The sequence below is a fragment of the Lutjanus erythropterus genome, chromosome 19 (assembly GCF_056507025.1).
Source record: "Lutjanus erythropterus isolate fLutEry1 chromosome 19, fLutEry1.hap2, whole genome shotgun sequence".
Taxonomy (NCBI): domain Eukaryota; kingdom Metazoa; phylum Chordata; class Actinopteri; order Lutjaniformes; family Lutjanidae; genus Lutjanus; species Lutjanus erythropterus.
Genome location: NC_139335.1, coordinates 557,007 through 581,852, shown reverse-complemented (window position 1 = coordinate 581,852; position 24,846 = coordinate 557,007). Strand labels below are relative to the sequence as shown.

The window sequence follows — 24,846 nt, the reverse complement described above, 5'->3', positions numbered from 1 at the left end:
AAAGACCTTCTTTGGTTTCATTCTTTTGTCCACTTTGGCAGTAAGAAGCCTTGGTGTATTATATTCTTATGTCTGTCATCATCTGACACATTATCAGCCTTTTGATCAGCTGTTGCATGTAAACTACTTTAACACAATTGAGAGTTTCAGGTGTGTTGCAGAGAACTTCACACCGTGAAGTGACATGGTTTCACCTGAACTTCAACCAACTAAAGTTTCAGTGTGTGAAGTCAGACCAGACCTCATGTGATCCATTACAGTCATGTTATAAACATGTTTATATCACTGATAGAAACTCCTCATTTATTTAAATTAAATTGTAAAGTGTTTACAGTGTTTGGATCATTAATTTCTATACTTAACGAATGATTTGAAAAAGGCCTGCAGGGAAGAAACGAACATGTGACTTTGTGTGTGTGTGTGTGTGCGTGTGTGTGATGACACACTACCTGACCTCTCAGGTTTCAGACAGAGGGGCGAAGCAAGAGAGAGAGTAAGAGAGAGAGAGAGAGAGAGAGAGAGAGAGAGAGAGAGTCCCACAGTCAGAAAGACAGACAGGGAGACGGAAAGACAGGTTGTCAGACAGACAGACAGACTGTGGACACTTTGATGTTTACTGGAATTATTCTGGAATAAACAACACAAGACTGAGAGCACAGGTAGTGTGTGTGTGCGTTTTCTGTCTGTGTGCATGTGTGTGTGTGTTTGGAGGTGTGTGTGCGTGTGCATGTGTGTTTGGAGGCGTGTGTGTGTTGTTTGTTCTGTTATGACACTGCATGTATAATAACTTTGTATTTTAATCCAGAGATTTCTGCTTTACGTTATCTTATTGAGTGTGTGTGTGTGTGTGTGTGTGTGTGTGTGTGTGTGTGTGTGTGTGTGTGTGTGTGTGTGTGTGCTCTGTAGTACACCTGCTGTGCTGCTGTTAAAGTGATACTCTCTCGCTCTCTCACTCTACATCATGATATCAGCTGATCTGAACTCATTAAAGACACTGTTTACTCTCACTTTCACTAATTAGAGTCACAGCAGATGAACTGTAAAAAAGTGTAAAAAAAGTAAAATAAACAAATATTTTCTAATTAACTCAACGTGAATATAAAAGTTTTTGTATTGAAGTTAATTAAATTTCTACTTTTTATTTTCAGAACACTTCAGAACTTAAAAACATGAAGTGTTTTGCAGTGAAATGAAGATCTGAGTGAACGAGACGTACAGAGTTCAATCAGATTATTAAATTACGTTTCTGCACAAATATGGTCAGCATGTTAGCAGACTTCCCAGCATGCATTGAGAGTTGAAACTCTCCTGAGATCATTCTTTTTTTAATCATTTGAAGAAAACGTAGTCAATCCTACGACTATAAAGTTACAGTCCATAGTTAGAATGATATTTAAAACAATATATTAATGTCATATCATATATTTATAGTTCTCAGCCCTTCAGATCCGTCATTGACGTTTGTTTTCTCAATAATGGAATGACTATAAACTCTGATGAAGCTCAGTATTGAAATGTGTCCCCTCACTCCTCACACAGCAGTTTGATCAAAGGAAGGAAAGTCAAACTCTTCTTTCTTTTGTTGAAATATTGTATTGTTTTTCTCATTAACTTGAATCTGTTTTTCAAACATTAACATAGGCTCCATCTATGGGGGGGTGGCATTGGGTTTTATGCCCCCCCTCATTCTTGAGGCAAAGCAGGAAAAGAAATGCAGCTTACACAAACAAATTGAACTGACATTTAAAAGGACCACAAATAAAGTCACAGCATGTCACTATATTATTCTTAATATTTAATTTTCTCTCATGTGTTAGTGGCTGAGCGCACTGAGCACTTTATTTTATTAACTGGTTAACGAGCACAAAGCTCCAAGACTTTAGACACCCCTGATCATTAATGCACTTAATACAGTAACTTGTGTCTCTACCATCTGAATGAGACACACAACATGATGTCTGACAGCAGCGCTGTGTGGAAATACTTCAAAATATTAAACAGTGCAGATGCAAATTGTGCGCTATGCTGGAGGGATAAAATGATCTGGACTGAGGTTTCCAGGTGAGACTCAAAGCTTCGAGAACACTGGATTTATACTTTTTCAAAAACACATCTGGGTGAAATGTGATCGATTTAACTGCAGCAGATGTGTGACAAAAAGTGCCTCACTGAAGAAAGACACCAAAATCTCCCAAAGTATCCAGCTGAAACCTCAAACCAAGTGACTGAGAGCTTTTGTCGAGTTTTTCTTTTTAAGTTTGAGTGATCATTAACTTTATTAAGCCGACTATGTTGAACATTGAAGTGCACACATTGTGAGTCGTCTGCTGCACTCAGCAGCAGCCTCTGAATGCCAACAGAATTTGGAATCTGTCTCAGCTCAATATCGTGACTTTGAAAACACCAAATGACTTGATTTAATGAATTTTGTTGGTTCAAAATATTATGAATAGTGAAATATCTCTTCCATGAGGCTGTTCAGTCAGACAGCAGCAGATCACAGGTAATGAACTTTCATCCTCACAGCTGCAGTGAACATTAAGTTGCATGCGCCGTGTGCAGTTTATTGAATAATGTTGAATTGATGTTCTTGTTCCTCAGTATTTGTTAATACCGCCAGATGAAACACTGAAGTGGTCAGGGTTTGAACCCACATACATCAGGATAGTGAGCTTGATTTTGGGGAGAAATATTAATCCCTCCTCCTCACCATATCTCACCGTTTCACATTACAGAGGTCAATTGATGGTCAATCATTTAATATTTTCAGCTGCAACCATTTAATTTTCAAGTCCTCAGTTGTCTCAAAAAAGGATTAAAGGTCAGCAAATTTATTTCTTGTTTATTTAAAAACTTAAGGGTTTGAGTTTGACTTAAAACTCAAAAATTAAGACTTGAAATCAGGACCGAGTGTTTCAGACTCATGTTCATATATGAAGCTCATTGAACATGTTTTCCTCTAAACTATAAAGTGTGTATAAACATAGATACATTTGTTTTGAAACTTAATAAAATGACCTCAACTTGTCTCTCAGTCAGTTTACAATTTGAAGTCAGCATGGACACAAACTTCTTTATAGTTTGAGAGTATGAGTATGCGCCAACACCAACATGGTACACACATGCAGTGACGTTTTTGCATTAGGGGCCTGTGGGGCACGGCCCCACCAGAGGGCGCTGTTTTCCAGAAAAAGATCATAGGCATTTCTATGTCAGACACAATAATGTTGTTAAACTTAAGTTTGTCTCCTTCCTGAAACATTAAATGTTCACCATTTGTCTGTTTTAGCTCGGTGGGACATGGCAGAGTTGGCCCTGCACCTGTATTGTTGTGGACTGGACAAACTGTTGCGCGTGTGTGTGCATGCTCAACACGCACTTCATGTGTGGGGCCTTACAGCCAGGGCCCCTGCAGCGTTCCCAGTGCTTGTACTTTACTTTATTTACACAAGGCGGTCACTTTGTCATGCTAGCTGTACCTTAGCTAATGGGGGACTGATGTTAATGTACAGTACAGCACTTTACTCCTTGAGCAGAAACTGGAAATAAAACTTTTGGGACCATATCGACCAGATGACTATATCATATCTCAACATCCTAAAGACAAAACAAGATCATTCAACCAGGAGTGGTTCAAAAGGAAAACGTGGCTAACAGCCAGCACATCAAAACAGCCCTGATCTGCTTTCCACGTCCTCTCTTCTCCAAGTGACAGACTGAAGAAAACAGGTTTGTTCTCAGCAGAATAATAACCTGTGTGGACATGATGAGTCTGCCGGCTCCTTAAATCCTGGCATTTTCAGATGCATATTTGAGACGACGTGTGAGGAAGACTGTAGGCGTGTGTGTGTGTGTGTGTGTGTGTGTGTGTGTGTGTGTGTGTGTGTGTGTGTGTGTGTGTGTGTGTGGGACCCATCACCTCACTCAGGCTACCTGAGGGAGCTATTCTCCTTTCTGTGGTGCTTAAATGACTGCAGAATATTTTCTGTGGCTGCCTCATGCATTGACTGTCATGTGTTGGCTGTGCACCATTCACAGTATGAACTTTGCATTGTTTTGATCGTCCTCATGTTGGTTTCGATCTTTACTAATTGATGTTGGGGATGTAAACAGTTTGGTGATGTTGATATGGGGAGATATGTCATCAGATCTTCACTGTTTGTGTGATTTTAGCATTTTAACGTCACCTGCTCTGTGAAGCCGTTTCTCACTTGTGTGTAGCACAAGTATGGTTCAGTGTAATGTATAGTATGTGTTGGATAACATGTGAATAATGTATGGCCCCAACAGAATTTTCATACCAAAATCACCACTGCACACACGTGTCGTGGCCAGAAAAAAGTCTCTATTGGCACTTTCCATACGTTTATTTTAACAAACTCCTCCGACAGAATTCATCAGATTGACTTCAAAATCATTGTGTTATCTCGACTAGTTTATGATCAAAGATTATTAAACGATTTAGCTTGGACGTATATCCGTGCGCTCCACTTTCTTTTTTTTAACATGTGATCAATACGGCAATAAATTTTCCACTAACTGATTAGCTGTTTGGTAAATAAAATATCAGAAAATGGTGAGAATGAATCCTGTCACAATCTTGATCATTGGGAAATGTGGAAACAGGTGGAGTGCATGGACGTCGGTGCGCTCCACCTGTTTTCACAGGTGTATTCACACCTGTATTTAGTAAGTTTGGTTTAAAGACAAACTGTCAGCAGGGTCCTAAAGAACCTCATTTTAACTTGAAACTGTAAACCCTCCTGTGACATGTAGAACATTTGTTTTGTAGTTCCATCTTCCACTTTTATATTCAGCTCCACTTTTTTCTGTCCATTGTTCTGTAGCGTGTTGTTTGATGTGTATAGCGAGAACTTTTGGTACATATGAATTGTATTTTTATTAATATCCCTGTGTGCCTTTTTTAATGATATGGTGTCTGATTTGGACATTTTTCTGCAGCTCTGTAGGCTGAGGCATTATGCATTTGTGAAACGGATGTAAACATATCTGCATCAAACAGACCGTCCTTTTGAAAGCATCTTCACACATCGTCTGTTATTTCCTGTCAGTGGAAGCGTCTGTGAGCAGCTGTGCATGAGGACCAGTTCCTGGAAGCTGGTCCAGTCATGGAGGTTACAGCGTGGCTGTTTTTACAGAGCGGCTCGTTGGCTCGACGACAAGCTTCAGGTTGAGTTTTATAAGACAGAACGCTGACTCGAGGTGACACGTCGGGGTTAGAGTTTAAGATAAGCCGGCACACTCAGTATTTATAGGTCGAGAGAGTGTGTTGAACAAGCTGATCAGGGATCACATATTAACAACTGCTGCTGCAGTCTAATTTAGCTCTGCGGCGAGGCTGTGGCCGGGCTAACCGCTAACTGAGCAGGGTCACACTGAAAGGTTAAAAGCCTGCCAGAGGAAATAGCATTTAGCCTGTGAGATTAGCACTGCTAGCTTCAGTTCAACAGAGTTTGTGGACTCTGAGAGGAGACGAAGGGTCCTGACTCAGGAAAGATTTCATATTACATGATTATCACAGAGATCTGGTTGTTAAACATGGCTGTGCTGCGCTGACAGACGCCTGAAACACGAGCTAACAGTTAGCTAGCTCAAAGCTGCAGCAGGAACATCCTCGTATCAGCCCGCTAAACCCCTCCCACAAAACTAACAGGCGCTCACCTCAACAGGTTTAGGAAGTAACAGATTACATGTAAGGTAACTGAATTCCATCTCACTTACAGATAAAACACACAGCTGCCAATTTACTAACATGGCCTCTGGTGAAAAAATGCTTCACCGGGTGGAAATTTCAACATATTTTGTCTTTAAATCAATCAATCAATCAATCAATCAATAATGCACAACAAAGCAAGGACAAACTAATAAACCTAAAACACTTAGAGATGAAACCATTAATCTGTTGTTGATCAACTATTAAATTAATCTGCATCTATTTTGATAATGGATCAATCAGTTTGAGTCACTTTTTAATTAAGAAAAAAAATCTGCTTCTTAAATGTGAATATTTTCTGGTTTCTTTCCTCTCTGACTGTAAACTGATGATCTTTGAGTTGTGGACAAAACAAGACATTTGAGGACGTCATCTTGGACTTTGATCAACATTTTTCACAATTTTCTGACATTTTATGGACCAAATCGATTAGTGGAAAAATGATTGCCAGATTGATCACTAGTTGAAAAATAATCAGCAGTAAAAACCATGTTGTGATCACAGTCATCTGGTCTCAAAACTTTCAGTTTCCTCAGCTGTAAACTCAGGCTCTTCGCTGCAGCTCTCAGAATCAGAGGAGGCTGAACAGTCCTGGACTCTCTTCTAGTTCCCCCTTCAGAGGGATGAGCAGGTGAACGGAGGAGAACATCTTCCAGCCTCTGGGCTGGTGGGAAACTTTTCACATCTTCTGACTGAGGATGGAGTTTTGAGACTTTGGTTAACCGAGGAATCGTTGGTGAGGAAACTCATTCTGCTCTAAACTCTAATAAGGCTGTAGGTAATGATTGATTTCAGTTAATCTGTTGATTATTTTCTCAATTAATTAATCAAAAATTCTCCTCAGATTACTTTCAGTAGCTTTTGAATTACCTCAATACAAAATATGGTGAGGTTGTTTGGTCAAATATAGTGTTTTTAGTTACACAAACTAACTTTAGTCACACAGACCAACCTTTAATTTTGCTTACCTGTAATTGTTACTACTGAAACTGAAAATAGTGATGCAACAAACATAAAACATGATATTAGACTAAACAGTTTCACTGTTTGTTACAAAGGCACCAAAAAGTAATCCAATTACAAGACTTTAATACCGTGATGCTTGGATTACGTTACTAATCCTCCTGACCCTGTCAACACGGACATTTATGTCTTCATGCTCCAGTCGTCCATGATGATGTTTGGTGATGTCACACAGATGTCCTGTTGCCAACCAACAGACCTGTCGTGTACATGTTGGTTTAAAATGTTCAAAAGAAATAAGAGTGAATGTAGCTGCTGCAGAAAGCATCACACACACACACACACACACACACACACACACACACACACACACACACACACGCACATGCACACACACACACAGTAACTGCAGCACATTTTGGAGGTACAAGTTACTTGGCATCTTAATTGCAATGTGATCCTCACAAAACACACATTCAGCAAACACACATAGGTGTGTGTGTGTGTGTGTGTGTGTGTGTGAGGGGTCATGTGGGGCAGCAGGTCTATACTGTAGCTGGTTTGTGTCAGATTTCTGTCTTCAGACAACTTCATCAGAGAATATCTCTCTCTCTCTCTCTCTCTCTCTCTCTCACACACACACACACACACACACACACACACACACACACACACACACACACACACACACACACAGTTCAGTCACCAGTTAATACATGAAACCAGTTTAAAGGGACAGTTAACGTATTTCTTCTCTCACCTGTAGTGCTGTTTATCCATATAGACAGATAATCTGTTAATTACCTAAAAAATGTAATATTAAAGTAAAGTAACTTCATTACTTTCCATCACTTTTGGATTAACTCAGAATGCTGAAAATTTTCAGCCTAATATAGTGTTTATAAGCCTGCGACTAACAATTAACATTATTTGGCCCATAAAATGTAATTTTCTGACATTTCATGGACAAACAACACAACAGAAAGACAATGAAGAGATTGTGACAGGATTAATTAATCAATTAATGGAGAAGATGATTGACAGATTAATCGACAGTGAAAATAATTGTTATCTGCAGTCATAGTTGCTGTTGTAGTTCAGATCAAGTTCAGTTTCTGTTGACATTCAGGGTTCGATCTTCTGCCCGGCATTCAGCAACACACAGCGGACCACAGTGGCGCACAGCGGTGGTGCACAGCGGACCACAGTGTGGCCCACAGCGGACCACAGTGTGGCGCACAGCGGACCACAGTGGCGCACAGCGGACCACAGTGGTGCACAGCGGTGGTGCACAGCGGACCACAGTGTGGCCCACAGCGGACCACAGTGTGGCCACAGCGGACCACAGTGGCGCACAGCGGACCACAGTGTGGCCCACAGCGGACCACAGTGTGGCGCGCAGCGGACCACTGTGGTGGTCACGTTAAACTCGCTGTTGATGAATCTGAATCTACTTCCTTTCATTTAAACAGACATTTCTTTGCATTGTTTCAACTGATGTTTTACTCATCAGCAGCCTTCTTCTTCTTCTTTTTGTCCTTCGGTGCCTTTTTTGGTTCATTGATGCATATATAATATCCATTGGGTGGATATCACACGTGTGTGTTTGTGTGTGTGTGTGTATTTGTGTCTTTACAAGACAAACTGAACAGAGTCCAAATTATAGAAAAACTGCTGCATAGATGTCAGAAATCCTGACAGGTTATCAACAGATTCATCAGATTACAACAGATTTATTAGTCTGATTAACAGAAAGTGATTCTCTGAATGTGAAAGTTCGAGTTCAGAAGATTTTTCATTTTATCATTTTTATTATTAATATAATTATGGAACTGTGTGACATATATTAACACAATTTATAGAAACTGAGCTGAGCTGTTCATAAACAATATTTACTGAAATCATTTGAACTGGATGAGTCTGTCAGCTGTAGTCTGTCATTCACACACACACACACACACACACACACACACACACACACACACACACACACACACACAGATCGTTTTATTTTAGCGTGGAGAGCTGACAGAGAGAGAGGAAATGCCGGGCGTCTCTGACCACGTCCAACAACATTCTGCGGTCTACAGTTGCAAAGACACACACACACACACACACACACACACACTGCTGTATTAAAAGCAGAAGGACTTTTCTTTATCAGTGTGACACAATATCACACTCAGCTGGAACAACAACACTGATAACAGCTGTGTGTGTGTGTGTGTGTGTGTGTGTGTGTGTGTGTGTGTGTGTGTGTGTGTGTGATTCATGAGTCACCTGTCTGCCTCTCTGAGAAGAAGACGACTGTAGTTTCATTAAAGGAGCAGTCCAACATTTGCTTTATTTTAAAGAACAAACGAACATTGTGATGTGTGACGACATGAATGCAGCCCGCTGTGATGTCACCTGTGATGTCACTGTTTGAAAAAGAAAAGAAAAACACCCTGACAGTTTTTCTCTCTCATCACATCTTTCCCTTCAGTTTGTCTGAAGATGAAGTGAAGCTACGTGTTTTTCCAATAAATAAATACATATTTACTTATTGATCAGTATGTGAGTTTTTAGATATAAATATGTATTTCAATATGAGTAAACTCCATGTTTTCAACAGAATGCTGTTGTTCTGTTGTTTTTATTTATTATTTTTGTATTCTCTCTTGTCTTCTCTGCTGGTTGGTTGCAGCCACCTGACCAGTGCATGATGGGAACAGGAGTCTTTCCTCCAGGATTGGGATGGGACAGGAATGTTTATTTTCCTTCTCATGGGATTGTTAATTGCAGTAGTTTTGTGGGTGTTAAAGTCGGTGTGAGAACCTGACAAACATGTTAGCATCATTAAATGTTGAGTTAGCATGTTAGCACGTAGCCTTGAGTTTCATTTTCAATCAATTAAATGTCATTAAACCAACAGCTGATAAAGATATCAGCTTGAGGACGGACTTTGTCAGAGACTAAACTGAATAGTGGTCAGTTTCATTGGTTAATAACAGTATCTATCAGCTGCGAATGTTTTGTCCTATATATTTATATTTCTATGTGTAGTTATATTTGTTATTTAAAATGTTTTTAAATGCATTTTAGACTTTTCTTGTGCCATCTTGTGGAGAAAAACAAGACTGTGACTGACGTTAGTCTGAGTGAGTCTGTGTGTGGCGCCTGTTATCACAAAGACAAGAGGCTGAGCGACATGTTAGTGATGGACACACACTCACACACTCACACACACACTCAAACACACACACACACACACACACACACACACTCACCTTCAGTTGAAACCAGTGAACGAACTGACAGCAGCTGAACACAGTAAGACTTTTTTTTCTAACATCAATGTTTCTGTCATCACGTTTGATCAGGCGTATTTTCAGATAATTGACTGTATATGTTGTATGATATGTTGTGTACAGTCTGTGTTCGGAATGATGTGATCATACATGTTGACATATGTGTGACTGCAGATGTATGACTGATGTTTAATGTAAACAGTTCAGTCTAGTAATGAGTGTTCATGATGGTTAATGAGTGTTAATGTGCATTAATAAGTGTTCATGGATGTTAATAAAATTTAATAAGCAAAGTCTACAGATCTCTGGACTGCTAACATTTCACCGCTTTGTTTCTTATAATTGTGAATCTTGAAGTTGTCATAGTTTGTGCACTCGAAAGGTGCCACTGTGCATTGAAACATGGTGGGGGCATGTCCCCAGTGTCCCCAGTGTCCCCAGCGTCCCCAGTGTCCCCAGCGTCCCCAGCGTCCCCAGTGTAAACAACGCCTATGACATGAGGTGACACATTTGATGATCTTTGATCTAAGATGTTGATGGGATGTTGGTGACCTATTGGTAACATGTTGTTGAGATGCTGGTACCATGTAGGTGACATGTTGGCGACATGTTAGTGACATGTTGGCGACATATTGGTGACATGTTGGCAACATGTTGGTGACATGTTGGTACCATGTAGGTGACATGTTGGCGACATATTGGTGACATGTTGGCAACATGTTGGTGACATGTTGGTACCATGTTGGTGACATGTTGGTGACATATTGGTGACATGCTGTGAGATGCTGGTTAGATGTTGGTGACATGTTGGTACCATGTAGGTGACATGTTGGCGACATATTGGTGACATGTTGGCAACATGTTGGTGACATGTTGGTGACATGTTGGTGACATGTTGGCGACATGTCGGCGACATGTCGGTGACATGCTGGTGAGATGCTGGTTAGATGTTGGTGACATGTTGACGACATATTGGTGACATGCTGTTGACATGTTGGTGACATGCTGTTGAGATGTTGGTGACATGTTGGTAAGGTGTTGGTCAGGTGTTGTCAAGATGTGGGTACCATGTAAGTGACATGTTGGTTACACATTGGTGACATGTTGGTGACATGTTGGCGACATATTGGTGACATGTCGGTGACATGTTGGTGACATGTTGGTGACACGTTGGTGACATGTTGGTGACATGTTGGCGACATGTTGGTGACATGTTGGTGAGATGTTGGTGACATGTTGGCGACATGTTGGCGACATGTTGGTGACATGTTGGTGAGATGTTGGTGAGATGTTGGTTAGATGTTGGTGAGATGTTGGTTAGATGTTGGTGACATGTTGGCGACATGTTGGCGACATGTTGGCGAGATGTTGGTGACATGTTGGTGACATGTTGGTGACATGTTGGTGACATGTTGGTGAGTTGTTGGTAAGATGTTGGTGACATGTTGGTGACATGTTGGCGACATGTTGGCGACATGTTGGCGACATGTTGGTGACATGTTGGCGACATGTTGGCGACATGTTGGTGACATGTTGGTGAGATGTTGGTGACATGTTGGTGAGATGTTGGTGAGATGTTGGTTAGATGTTGGTGAGATGTTGGTTAGATGTTGGTTAGATGTTGGTGACATGTTGGCGACATGTTGGTGACATGTTGGTGAGATGTTGGTGACATGTTGGTGAGATGTTGTGACATGTTGGTGAGATGTTGGTGAGTTGTTGGTTAGATGTTGGTGACATGTTGGTGAGATGTTGGTGAGTTGTTGGTTAGATGTTGGTGACATGTTGGTGAGATGTTGGTGACATGTTGGTGAGATGTTGGTGACATGCTGGTGAGATGTTGGCGACATGTTGGTGACATGTTGGTGAGATGTTGGTGAGTTGTTGGTTAGATGTTGGTGACATGTTGGTGACATGTTGGTGACATGTTGGTGAGATGTTGGTGAGTTGTTGGTTAGATGTTGGTGAGATGTTGGTGAGTTGTTGGTTAGATGTTGGCGACATGTTGGTGAGATGTTGGTTAGATGTTGGTGAGTTGTTGGTTAGATGTTGGTGAGTTGTTGGTTAGATGTTGGTGAGTTGTTGGTTAGATGTTGGCGACATGTTGGTGACATGTTGGTTAGATGTTGGTGAGTTGTTGGTTAGATGTTGGTGAGTTGTTGGTTAGATGTTGGTGACATGTTGGTGAGATGTTGGCGACATTTTGGTGACATGTTGGTGGATGATTTTCGGTAAAATGATTTCTAGGCGTAAACAGTCTATAGTCTTGGTTAAGGACACCAATAGGTCTGTAATTGGAGCATTCTAACTCGTCCTTTCCATCCTTTGGAATTATAGAGATGATGGCTTCTCTCCATGAACAAGGAATTTCTCTCTTCTTCAACACCCAATTGAACATATTCTTCAGCAATGGGATTAATGCTCCCTTAAGTGCTTTATACCATTCTGAGGCGTACCCATCCGTTCCCGGGGATTTGTTAGCCTTAAGATTTGTTATTGCCTTATCTATTTCTTCAGATGTAATTTCTGCTATCTGCTCTTCTGTTACTCTAGGTAAATTTAAACTCTTTAAGAATGAATCTATCTGGGCTTTGTTGTTCACTTTTGGTTGGGTATATAGTTTCTTATAGTATTTTTCAAAAACAATTTTGGATATCTTCTGTTTTGTACATTATAGATTTACTATGGAAATCTCTTATTTTATTGGAGGAGGTCTGTTTTAAAACTACATTTAATTTGAAATGTTCAAAAAAGACAGAGACAAAGTTGGTCCATTGTTCCATCAGTAGAAGTTTCGAGACAGTTTCGAGATGGACTCATCAGGTAAAAACAACACATGTGGAACATCAGCTTCATTCTGACGGAACAACCAATGAGAATGAGTCTGAACAACTGAATGAAGTGAAATGTTCTCCACACTGAGGCTGCGTCTGGGTCTGTGTGTGTGTTGCTGTATTTAGCTGCCTGTAGCCTAATATTTGTGGGAACCAGCAGAGTCACTGAGCTGATAGACGATCTGTGAGAGACAGACAGACAGGCAGACAGACAGACAGACAAACATACAGACAGACAGAGGAGAGATTTAATGTTTTGCCATTATATATAGCCTGTAAGAAGAAATTATTTGAAATGTATATTTTTTACTGACTAAAAACATGTTCTATAAAGTGTTCAATTGTCATTTAGTGATGAAGTGATGAGAAGATAATAAAGTGATCATCTTTATTCAATAATTTAATGTTGCACCACCACACAGATGAGCAGGTCTGATTTATTTCTTCATCAAGTCATTTTTTTATTGACTTTTTCTTTATTCATTTTTGTATATAAATATGTATTTTGATACTTTTAAGCAACGTCTCAGGCATCTGGTTGAGGGATATATTTGAAAAACGTTTGTGATCAGCTCTGACCGGTTCTGATCCAGTGTTCTGACAATATGGGTAACCTATTGATTGACCTAAGATGTGCTACTTGGAGGTTCTCTGGATAAAGGTTTCAGTAATTGCATTTGGGTTACTGTCGATTCTTGTTACAGCTGCATTATTCAGCATCTAAGGTAGCATGAATCGTAAGAAACACTGGCTGTATTTGGGTCTGATCCGGCTCTGATCCGGTTCTGATCCGGTTCTGATCCGGTTCTGATCCGTCTTTGATCCGTCTCTGATCCACCTGTGTGCACTGGCTGCTTCAGATGTTGGTTCAGAGGGTAAAGGTTCTTCAGGTCAGCGGTTGATCAGACGGAGGTGAAGAGGGGCTGAAAGAAAATCATGTAGGAACACAGAGAGGAATGAACTCTGTGTGTGTGTGTGTGTGTGTGTGTGTGTGTGTGTGTGTGTGTGTGTGTGTGTGTGAGTGTGTGTTGGAATGAGCTGGGTCATCGTAGTGACTGTAATGTTACACCAGAGGGTCAAACTGATGACTCGTAACAGCTGCTGCTGCTATGACAACGCAAGGGTGGGGTCAACCCTGGCAACGCTGAAGACACCAGAGACAAGTGTCTGTGTGAATGTGTGTGTGTGTGTGTGTGTGTGTGTGTGTGTGTGTGTGTATAAGGAGTTTTTCATTCAGAGACAAACAGACAGAAGTTCTTATTTACTGTCATGACGAGCGTTTGTGTGAAGGCTAACGTCAAAAATCAAACTTTGCCTTCATTCAGAAGGACGTTTCACACCACGCTGGGTTTCAGGTTGTTTTAAAGACACGAGACAGAAGGAAGTGACTCCTGGTTCAGAGTCATCAGACAACGATCAGGTCAGGATGACGTGTTTGTGACAGAATGTGTCAAATGGATCAGGTGGTTTCACTAGAGTTTATATGTGCATGGTCACATGATCAGCTGCTGTTTGTGTCAGCCAATGAAATCAAAGCACCTCAGCATCTTAAGCTTGAGTTATTTTACCACCAGAGTTCTCATTATTGTAGTTTTGGATGCAGCTTTGTGAACATCATGTTGTTCGTATGTCCCCCCCACCTGGACAGGACGCGGCTGCCAGGCGACGGTGAATTTCAGGTGACGCTACATGATGCGAGGATGGCCTTGCCTCTGCTGCCCCCTGTTGGTTCAGAGGTCTTCAGACGCTTCACGCCCGCCTCGCTGGAGGAGATCCAACGACGATATGATGAGGAGGAGAAGGAACGACAGAGGAGGAAGGAGAAGAACATCGAGGTTAAATAAAATACACTAGAAAAAAAATGCCACTTGCCGTGATAAAAAAAAATGTTGAGATGATTTAAAATTTCAAGGCAACATACTGCAATAGATTTTAGAGTTTTATGCTGAACTCAAGCTCTTAAGTTTTGAGATAAACTTCAAAATGTTTTCCTGAGATAATTAACTTTTCATCATTAGATTAACTTGAATCTTTCCATTTTAAAAACTAAAAAGAGAACATTTTCAAATTGGTCATAATGAGCTGCGAACTTGATTGGCCTTTTTTTTAGTTCCTGAAAAATTAAGTAGTTTTAATTGAAAATATTAAAATTTTAACATTTACTTTCACTTCAAAGAATTTACTCAATGCATATATTTTAAAATGCAATGTTTTCTAAAATTCAAAGCTTTAAGTTTATCTAAAGGAGGAAAGAAAGTTGTCTCAACAAAAGATCAGTAGTTGGTCAAACTTTTTCAAAACTTAAGAATTTGAGTTGGGCTCAAAACTCAAAAATCTATTGCAGTCTGGTGCCTTGAAATTTTGAGTTTTTTTTTTTAATTTTCTCAATTTTTGGTTTTACAGTGAAAAATAAATTTAAAAATTGAATACAAAATGTTTTTGCTTGTAACAAGTAAAAGAAATCTGTTTTTTTCTTATATTCAATGCAATGAGATATCTGGATTAGAAATAACTCAAATATACTCAGTAAGATTGTGAGTTTTTGCAGTTTACTGATCAATAACAAATTATCAATACACCAGAGAAAACATACTGATCAGTAATCAGTCTTAAGTCTCTGTTTGTGTCTTTGACAGATAGCTGAGGAAGATCTTCCTAAACCAGCCAGTGACCTTGAGGCTGGGAAGCCCCTCCCATTCATTTATGGAGACCCGCCCCCAGAGCTTCTCAACATCCCATTGGAGGAACTGGATCCCTTCTACCAATCACAGAAGGTCTCTCTCTCTTTCATGAAATATCTTCCCTCTGTGGTCTAAAGACTGAAGACTGTTTGTCTCTGACCTGTCTGTTTGTCTCTGACCTGTCTGTCTCTGATCCGTCTCTCTGTCTCTGTCTTGTTTGTCTCTGACCTGTCTGTCTCTGACCTGTCTGTCTTTGACCCGTCTGTCTGTCTCTGACCTGTCTGTTTGTCTCTGACCTGTCTGTCTTTGACCCGTCTGTCTGTCTCTGACCTGTCTGTTTGTCTCTGACCTGTCTGTCTCTGACCCGTCTGTCTGTCTCTGACCTGCCTGTCTCTGACCTGTCTGTCTCTGGCCCGTCTGTCTGTCTCTGACCTGTCTGTTTGTCTCTGACCTGTCTGTCTCTGACCCGTCTGTCTGTCTCTGACCTGCCTGTCTCTGACCTGTCTGTCTCTGGCCCGTCTGTCTGTCTCTGACCTGCCTGTCTCCGACCTGTCTGTCTCTGACCCGTCTGTCTGTCTCTGACCTGCCTGTCTCTGACCTGTCTGTCTCTGACCCGTCTCTCCGTCTCTGACCTGTCTGTCTCTCTGCAGACCTTCATCGTCCTCGGTAAAGGAAACGTCATCTTCAGGTTTAACGCTGAGCCGGCCTGTTACCTGCTGAGTCCGTTCAACCCGCTGAGGGTCATCGCCATCAAGATCCTCATTCATTCATATCCTTTATGATGTCACACCCTGCTCCTCTTTGATTGGTTAGTCCCAGAATGTGTGAATTCTGTGATTTATTTTGTAATTATGATGTGTTTATTTCCTTAAAACCCAAACTTTATTCAGTTTGTTCATCATGGTGACGATTCTGACCAACTGTGTGTTTATGACGATGAGCGACCCTCCGGCCTGGAGTAAGACTGTGGAGTGAGTCCACACACACCCACACACACACACACACACATGCACACACACACACACACACAGGTCTGATCATTTTAATAAAAAGTTTTTAGTTTATTTGTAGTTTCTACCATGTCTGTCTAACTGTCTATCGTAGTAACAGAGGAATGTTTTTTGCAGTAACCCTGAAACTGACCCTCCGTGCACGTCCTTATATGCACGTGCATGTGACATGTTTTGTAACAGTACTGGAAAATAGGGCTCCCCAGATGTCACTGTGTAATTTGAACGCTGCATAACCGGCAATTTACACCAGGCGTGGCTGTGCTGCGTCACGGCTGCGTCGGGCACTACGACCAGTTCACAGCCATTCTAGTCAGTGCTGTAATTTACACCAGAAGCACCGCCGCGCGTTTTAGCTGCGCCCCAGAAGCGGCTCAGCGCACTGCGCAGAGAATACGCAGCAAGTCTATTTTTGACGGACAGCGCATCAATTGGCACAGAGTAGGTCAAACGGGTAGGAAGTCAGGCACAGAAAAGGAGAATTTTCAAAATAAAAGACCCACGACTCACTGCAGACTCACGATCATAAAGACAGACAGAAGATAAACAATTTACCTACATAGCCTGCTTGTCCATGGTAGAAGCACAAAGAACAAGGAAAGAGGACTTAATCCTTGCTCCACCGCTGAAACGCTTCTGAAACGCTGCTGGTGGAAACTGCTGTCGCGTGCATGACGGAACAAAACCGCGGTGCAGCCGTGACGTGGCGCAGCCGCCCCTGGTGTAAATTACGGGTAAGATTCATTGTATGGGTAAGTGACCATTTAAAAGCAGGATAATGTACATAAGCAGGTCGTTACTGTGAAATAAAACCTGACGGGGTGATGCAGGACATCAGCTCTCTCTTATTCATACAGTGGATTTACAGAGTAATAACAGCAATGATGCTGATCATCAGTCATTTCTTCTTCAGAACATAAAAAAAACATTAACACTGATGTGTTATCATGCATGATGGAGGATGACATCATCCAAACTGTCCAACCATGAGCTGCCTGTCATGTGACCTCATGCATCCCTTTCCTGCCATGTCTTCAGCTGTCCTGTCACAAGAAAGGCAAAAAGAAGAGCAGTTTTAAATGTGTGCGTACGGTTCTCTGAATGTTGCTGAAGTATTCGTCTGTCCTGTCATCGAACAGATACGTGTTCACATTCATCTACACGTTTGAAGCCACCGTCAAAGTTCTGTCCAGAGGATTCTGTATCGGAGGTTTCACCTTCCTCAAAGACCCCTGGAACTGGTTGGACTTCATGGTCATCAGCATGGCGTGAGATGCAGTCACACACCTGCGGCAGCAAATAAAAACTCATTACTGCTGTTGATGTAATAGCTGATCAATAATGAACCAATGATGTAAAATGATGATGTTGTCTCTGTGTGTTTCAGATACCTGACAGAGTTTGTAGATATGGGAAATGTTTCTGTGTTGAGGACGTTCAGAGTTCTTCGAGCTCTGAAGACCATCACAGTCATCCCTGGTCAGTGTGTGTGTGTGTGTGTGTGTGTGTGTGTGTGTTTTCTGTTTTAAGGTTGATCTAACAGAGTAATGAGTAAGTCCACCTTAAAACAGTATAATGGCGTCCATGTGATGCATTTGGTTAGAAAGAGCCTGTTTCTATGCTGATGACTTGATGTTCTTCATTCTCATTGGTCACTGTGTAACAGGTCTGAAGACGATTGTTGGAGCTCTCATCCAATCAGTGAAGAAGCTGGCTGATGTCATGATCCTGACAGTGTTTTGCCTCAGTGTCTTCGCTCTGATTGGTCTGCAGCTCTTCATGGGAAACCTGCGGCAAAAGTGTGTCCTGATGCCGCCACTGTGGCATAGCAACCACACATCTGACAGTGACCTTGACACTGGTTACCATGGCAATGACACCTACGGCAACAATACAGGAAACAGTAGCTTTGATTTCTTCGAGCACATCAACAACCCAGGTATGATGATGGCGGTGGCAGCCTCGTGGTTCTTTAAAGTACTTGTGAAGTATTTTCATCGTTTGTAGCTCAATGAAAAACTACCCTTGTTAATTTTGTATTTTTGAATTTTAAATAGCTCAGGTTCATTGTGGGGACAAAAACGTTGACCTCTGGGTTGATAGATGGAAACAGAAGCTCATTATCCTGGGAAATGTATTTGATTTTGAGATAAACCTTCAAAACACACTGGTATATTTCAGGCAAATATTTAACTTTATTATCTTTATCTTTATTATTAATTTAATATTTAACATCTGGTGGTATCAATAATTATTGAGGCAGAATGCCATGTCAGCATTAACCAACAGTATAATGAGCTTAATATACACTGCGCATGGCACATGAATGCTCAAAAAATATTTTTGGCTCTAATACACATGAAGCAATATTTTTCAGTAAAATATAATTGAAATATATAAAATCAAGTTTATTTATCCAAATAAATAAATAAACATAATCTGAATGTAAATAAATGAAGTAAGCTTTATTTACTGGACCATATAAGGAGGCTGTGCGTCACACTCCAACACAGTTTATGTATAAGTTTGCATTCCCTCAATCAAATCTGTCTGAAGGTATTTCATTTTTCATACTGACTTAAAATAATAGAAAAACATGCAACTCTTTACATTAAACTTATGTGAAAAATATTCCATGGAAAATTGACATAAAGTCGTGGTTATGAAGGTAATTTTTTTTTGGTTGCAGCTTTACCTTCATTACAGGTGTGAGGATGAAATTACAAGTTATTTGGTGTTTTCATTCTATTGAGGTGAGACAGATTCCATATTCTGTTGGCATTCAGAGGCTGCTCCAAGTGGCGCACCACTATTTTAGAAACAGTCGGCCTGATACATCTAATAATCACTCAGAATTAAAATGCAAAGCTCTCCTTCACTTAGTGTGAGATTTCAGACTGATTCTTCAGGAACATTTTTATGACGTCCTCATAAAGAAACCAGGAAATATTCACATTTATGAGTCTAGAATCAGAGACTATGGACTGTATTTCTTGAAAAATTACACAAACTGATTGATCCATTGTTAGTTGGCAATAAATTTAATAATTGATTTATAATTGATTAATCAACACAGCTCTACATCTATGCCAACATAAAGGGGGCAGTGAGACTTACATCATTTGAAACAGACACAAGGAGGCAGAAATGAATCTTAACATTTGATCGTGTGCTCAGTTATTTGACTGATGTATTTATATAAACCTGCCATCATAACAACAGTGGTCACATGACCTGAGCCACAAAATATATGTGAATGTGCCATTTTTAAGTAAATACAAACACCTCTGTCTACAATACTGATTCTGTCTGTCTGTCTGTCTGTAGACAACTATTACTACCTGCCTGGTCAACTTGATGCTCTGCTGTGTGGAAACAGCTCTGATGCTGGGTACGTTCACACAATCGTGATAATTCACTATTTTCCTCTGACGTCATCGTCTAATGTGATGCTCAGATGTCATCCTGCTGTCATATAAATGTAGAGAATCTGACAAATCATCCTCAGTCCATCACTTCCTGATTGATCAGCAACTGAAGAGACAATGATAGAGAAAATATGGAGGGACACTGGGGCATATTTCACAATTAAACTACAGATTTGATAACACATTAGCTTCTGTGAGACAGCAGTCTCCTCAGTGACCTAAAAAATGTGCAGAGTCCAGATAACAGCCAACACTGAAGTGTTGGAAGATCAGACTCTTATTTTTTTCTAAGCTAACACACTGCTAGTGCTGTTTTAGCTGCTTAGCTTACATACTAAAAGAGACAGCTAACATCAATGTTGGCCTACATTAGCTTGATTACATTCAGTGTGATTTACTATCAGGCTTAAATTTGTCCAAGATGAGCAATGATATTTCTTTTTTTCCATCATATGATGTCAGACTCTCAAACAGTGCTATTAGCTAGGAGATGGTTTAATGCTAATGTTAGCTGCTGTCTCACAGTAGCTTATGTGTTATCACATCTGTATTTTTATTTTGAAATATGTCCTGATGGCCCTCCAGATTTTCTCTGTCATTGTGTTTTCAGTTGCTGATCAATCGGGAAGCAGTGAAATGAAAACAATTTGTCAGATTCTCTACATTTAAACAACCAGGAACAACCAGAGTGTGACGTCCGAGGAAAATGGCTGCCATTTGATAATGGTGAATGATGATATAAGTGGTAATAATGATGATGATGATGATGATGATGATGATGATGATGATGATGATAATGATGCTGATGTGTTCAGGGTCTGTCCGGAGGGTTACATGTGTCTGAAGGCTGGCAGAAATCCAAACTATGGCTACACCAGCTACGACTCATTTGGTTGGGCCTTCCTCGCTCTGTTTAGACTGATGACCCAGGACTTCTGGGAAAACCTGTTCCAACTGGTCAGACTGGTTCCAGTACAGAGTCTGTGTCTCACCTGTCTTTGTCTTACCTGTCTGCATCTCACCAGTCTATCACTCATCTGTCTGTCACTTGGTTGTCTGTCGCTCACCTCTCTGTCGCTCACCTCTCTGTTGCTCACCTCTCTGTCTCTCTGCAGACGCTGCGAGCAGCAGGTAAAACCTACATGATCTTCTTCGTGGTCGTCATCTTCCTCGGCTCATTCTACCTTATTAACCTCATCCTGGCCGTGGTCGCCATGGCGTATGCCGAGCAGAACGATGCCACCATCGCAGAGGCCAAACAGAAGGAGGAGGAGTATGCTCAGATCCTGGAGGCGCTGAAGAAAAGAGAGGAGGAGGTGCGTTCTAACACACAGACAGGCAGACATGCAGATGACATCATCCGAAAGACACACACACACACATCATTTATTATTCCTGTCATTACAGCAGGTGGCCTGCAGGGCGGCGCTCTCTGAGAAACAAGATTCAGCTTCACAGAGGACAAATTCATCCACAGAAATAAAGAGCCATGAACAAGAACACACTACCATGGAAGGTATACGCACATATACACTCACATGTTCTCACAGCCAATCAAAACACAGTTTTGACAGCTCATTCAGCACTTTGAGTGGACATTTTGGAGACTAAAACAGAAAACATCACAACAGCTCAGTTGTCTTACTCTCCTGATGACTTGAGTTGATTCTGTCATCTAATTGGTTCACAAATAGACCTACATGCTTTTAACATGTACAGATTAAAAGTTAGATTTGATACTGAGCTGATCAAAAGCAGCAGGAAGAAGAAAGTTTAAACTGGAAGGAGAGGACAAGAGAAGCAGCAGGAGCTCATTGTATCTGTAGTCATTACTGAGGGCAAAGCTGACGCACAGACAGATTAAAACCACTGACAGAGCAGCTGATGGGAATCTCAGACAGGAAGTCAGATGATCTTTTTAGATGACAAACACAGTTCATAGTGTTTCTGAGCTGCTTTGTGTTTCAGACTTCGAGGAGGAGCAGAGGCCGTGTCCTCCATGTTGGTACGCCTTTGCCAACATCTTCCTGAAGTGGAACTGTTGTGGCTGCTGGCGATGGATCAAAAAGATTCTCTATACCATCGTCATGGACCCATTTGTAGACCTCGGCATCACCATCTGCATCGTCCTAAACACTGTCTTCATGGCCATGGAGCATTATCCAATGACAGAGGAGTTTGAGGAGCTTCTGAGTGTCGGAAATCTGGTGAGTCATAAAGAAAATTTTTTTTACGTGAAATGATACTGCAAGAAAAGACCAACCACTAAGTTAAGTTATAATTAAGTTATAATGTACAAATACCACATTAAAGTGAGAGTTTGCTTCTCCTGACCTCTGACCCTTCATACCTGACCTCTGACCCTTAATATCTAACCTTAGACCCTTCATATCAGATCCTTGACCCTTCATATCTGACCTCTGACCCTTCATATCTGACCTCTGACTTCTGATCCTTTCCACCTGACCTCTGACCCTTCATACCTGACCTCTCACCCTTCATACCTGACCTCTGACCCTTCATACCTGAACTCTGACCCTTCATACCTGACCTCTGACTTCTGACCCTTTACGCCTGACCTCTGACCCTTCATACCTGATCTCTGACCCTTCACAACTGACTTCTAACCCTTCATATCTGACCTTTGACCCTTCATATCAGATTCTTGACCCTTCATTGCTGACTTCTGCCTCTTCATGCCTGACTTCCGACCCTTTACACCTGACCTCTGACCCTTCACACCTGACTTCTAATCCTTCATACCTGACCTCTGACTTCTGTCCCTTTACACCTGACCTCTGACCCTTCATACCTGACCTCTGACTTCTGTCCCTTTACACCTGACCTCTGACCCTTCATACCTGACCTCTGACTTCTGACCCTGTACGCTTGACCTCTGACCCTTCATACCTGACCTCTGACCCTTCATACCTGATCTCTGACCCGTCATACCTGACCTCTGACTTCTGACCCTTTACACCTGACCTCTGACCCTTCACAACTGACTTCTAACCCTTCAAATCTGACCTTTGACCCTTCATATCAGATTCTTGACCCTTCATTGCTGACTTCTGCCTCTTCATACCTGACTTCCGACCCTTTACACCTGACCTCTGACCCTTCACATCTGACTTCTAACCCTTCATATCTGATCTTTGACCCTTCATATCAGATTCCTGACCCTTCATAGCTGACTTCTGACCCTTCATATCTGACCTCTGATCATTCATACCTGACCTCTGACCCTCCCAGGTCTTCACAGGGATCTTCACAGCTGAGATGGTCCTCAAACTTCTTGCCATGGACCCGTACTACTACTTCCAGGTCAGAAATCCTGTTTGTTATGAGCTCAGTGATGATGACTGACAGCTGTTCATATGGTAAAACATGTCTGTGGTCCTTCTGTTGCCATGGTTAAAGGTGGGTTGGAACATCTTTGACAGCATCATTGTCACCATGAGTCTGGTGGAGCTGGGACTGGCTAATGTTCAGGGTCTGTCTGTTCTGCGCTCCTTCCGATTGGTCAGTGTGATGTCATCATCATCATCATTACTTTTACCAGACATTACAATCAAGTTAGGGTTAGGGTTGCTTCCAGTCTGTCTCCTCACCTGTCTGTCTACCTGTCTCCTCACCTATCTCCTGTCCAGATGCGAGTCTTTAAGCTGGCCAAGTCTTGGCCGACCCTCAACATGTTGATCAAGATCATCGGGAACTCTGTGGGGGCTTTGGGGAACCTGACTCTGGTCCTTGCCATCATCGTCTTCATCTTCGCCGTTGTTGGCATGCAGCTGTTTGGGAAGAGCTACAAAGACTGCGTTTGTCGCATCGCCCAGGACTGCGAGCTTCCTCGCTGGCACATGTATGACTTCTTCCATGCCTTCCTCATCATCTTCAGGGTCCTATGTGGAGAGTGGATTGAGACCATGTGGGACTGCATGGAGGTCTCAGGTCAGACCATGTGTCTCATCGTCTACATGATGGTCCTGGTTATCGGAAACCTGGTGGTGAGTCACTCTGATCCTGTTTGTCACTCTGCAGAGTCCAGTAGGCTGGTCAATAGATGGAGGGTCTAGTTTGAAAGAGGCAGAAGGCTAACTAGTGATCAGTCAAGCAAAGCAGCAGCAACAAACAAACAAACAGAGCTGAAATGCAGACTCAGGCAAAGCAGCGGCAGTTCAAAGAGACTGTACTAACAATAAAGGATACAAGTCAATAAACAAAATAAATCTTATGCTTGAGTCAAGCTGGAACAGGTCTAAACAGTCCATGGGCATACAGATCCAAATGAACTAGACACTAACCTGGTTCTAAACCTGTTCCCAGTCTCTTTTCAGGTCCTGAACCTGTTCCTTGATTTGTTTCAGGTTCGGAACCTGTTCCTGAATGGGTTTCTTGTCTCGTTTCAGGTCCTGAACCTGTTGCTGGTCTTGTTTCAGGTCCTGAACCTGTTCTTGGCCCTGTTTCATGTTATAAACCTATTCCTGAACCTGTTCCTGGGTTTGTTTCACATCCTCGGTTCATTTCAGGTCCTGAACCTGTTTCAGGTCCTAAACCTGATCCTGAACCTGTACCTTATCTTGCTTCTGGTCTCATACCTGTTTCTGGTCCCGTTTCAGGTCCTGAACCTCTTTCTGAACATGTTTCTGGTCTTGTTTCAGGTCCTTAACCTGTTCCTGGCTTTGTTGCTGAGCTCGTTCAGCGGTGATAATCTGGCAGCTCCAGAGGACGAAGGAGAAAACAACCTGCAGATTGCCATAAACCGGATCAACAGGGCGGTGGACTGGACGAAGACCTGGATTCTGGATCATATCTGGACTTTAATAAGAAAGAAGAACCACGTGAATCCAGACCAAACTGGTAGGACCAGATCAGAACTACAGCAAAGACTTTATTGATTGATTGA

General features: G+C 41.6%; 1 protein-coding gene across 2 annotated transcripts in view; it reads left to right on the top strand.

Annotated features, from left to right (window-relative positions):
- Positions 1–535: 535 nt before the first annotated feature.
- The window catches only part of scn4ab (sodium channel, voltage-gated, type IV, alpha, b), a 35,174-nt gene continuing 10,863 nt past the window's right edge, over positions 536–24,846 (top strand). For both annotated transcript variants that reach the window (XR_014772392.1, XM_084743462.1), the window contains exons 1-17: positions 536–659; positions 14,470–14,656; positions 15,458–15,595; positions 16,153–16,271; positions 16,384–16,473; positions 17,652–17,780; positions 17,900–17,991; positions 18,179–18,451; positions 19,840–19,903; positions 20,756–20,897; positions 21,056–21,256; positions 21,348–21,456; positions 21,909–22,147; positions 23,193–23,264; positions 23,361–23,462; positions 23,591–23,947; positions 24,602–24,800. Coding sequence is in view for 1 of the 2 variants with exons in the window: in XM_084743462.1 (XP_084599588.1) it covers positions 14,522–14,656; positions 15,458–15,595; positions 16,153–16,271; positions 16,384–16,473; positions 17,652–17,780; positions 17,900–17,991; positions 18,179–18,451; positions 19,840–19,903; positions 20,756–20,897; positions 21,056–21,256; positions 21,348–21,456; positions 21,909–22,147; positions 23,193–23,264; positions 23,361–23,462; positions 23,591–23,947; positions 24,602–24,800 (2,461 nt within the window). In the remaining variant the exon portion in view is untranslated. The remainder of the gene's footprint in view (positions 660–14,469; positions 14,657–15,457; positions 15,596–16,152; positions 16,272–16,383; positions 16,474–17,651; positions 17,781–17,899; positions 17,992–18,178; positions 18,452–19,839; positions 19,904–20,755; positions 20,898–21,055; positions 21,257–21,347; positions 21,457–21,908; positions 22,148–23,192; positions 23,265–23,360; positions 23,463–23,590; positions 23,948–24,601; positions 24,801–24,846) is intronic.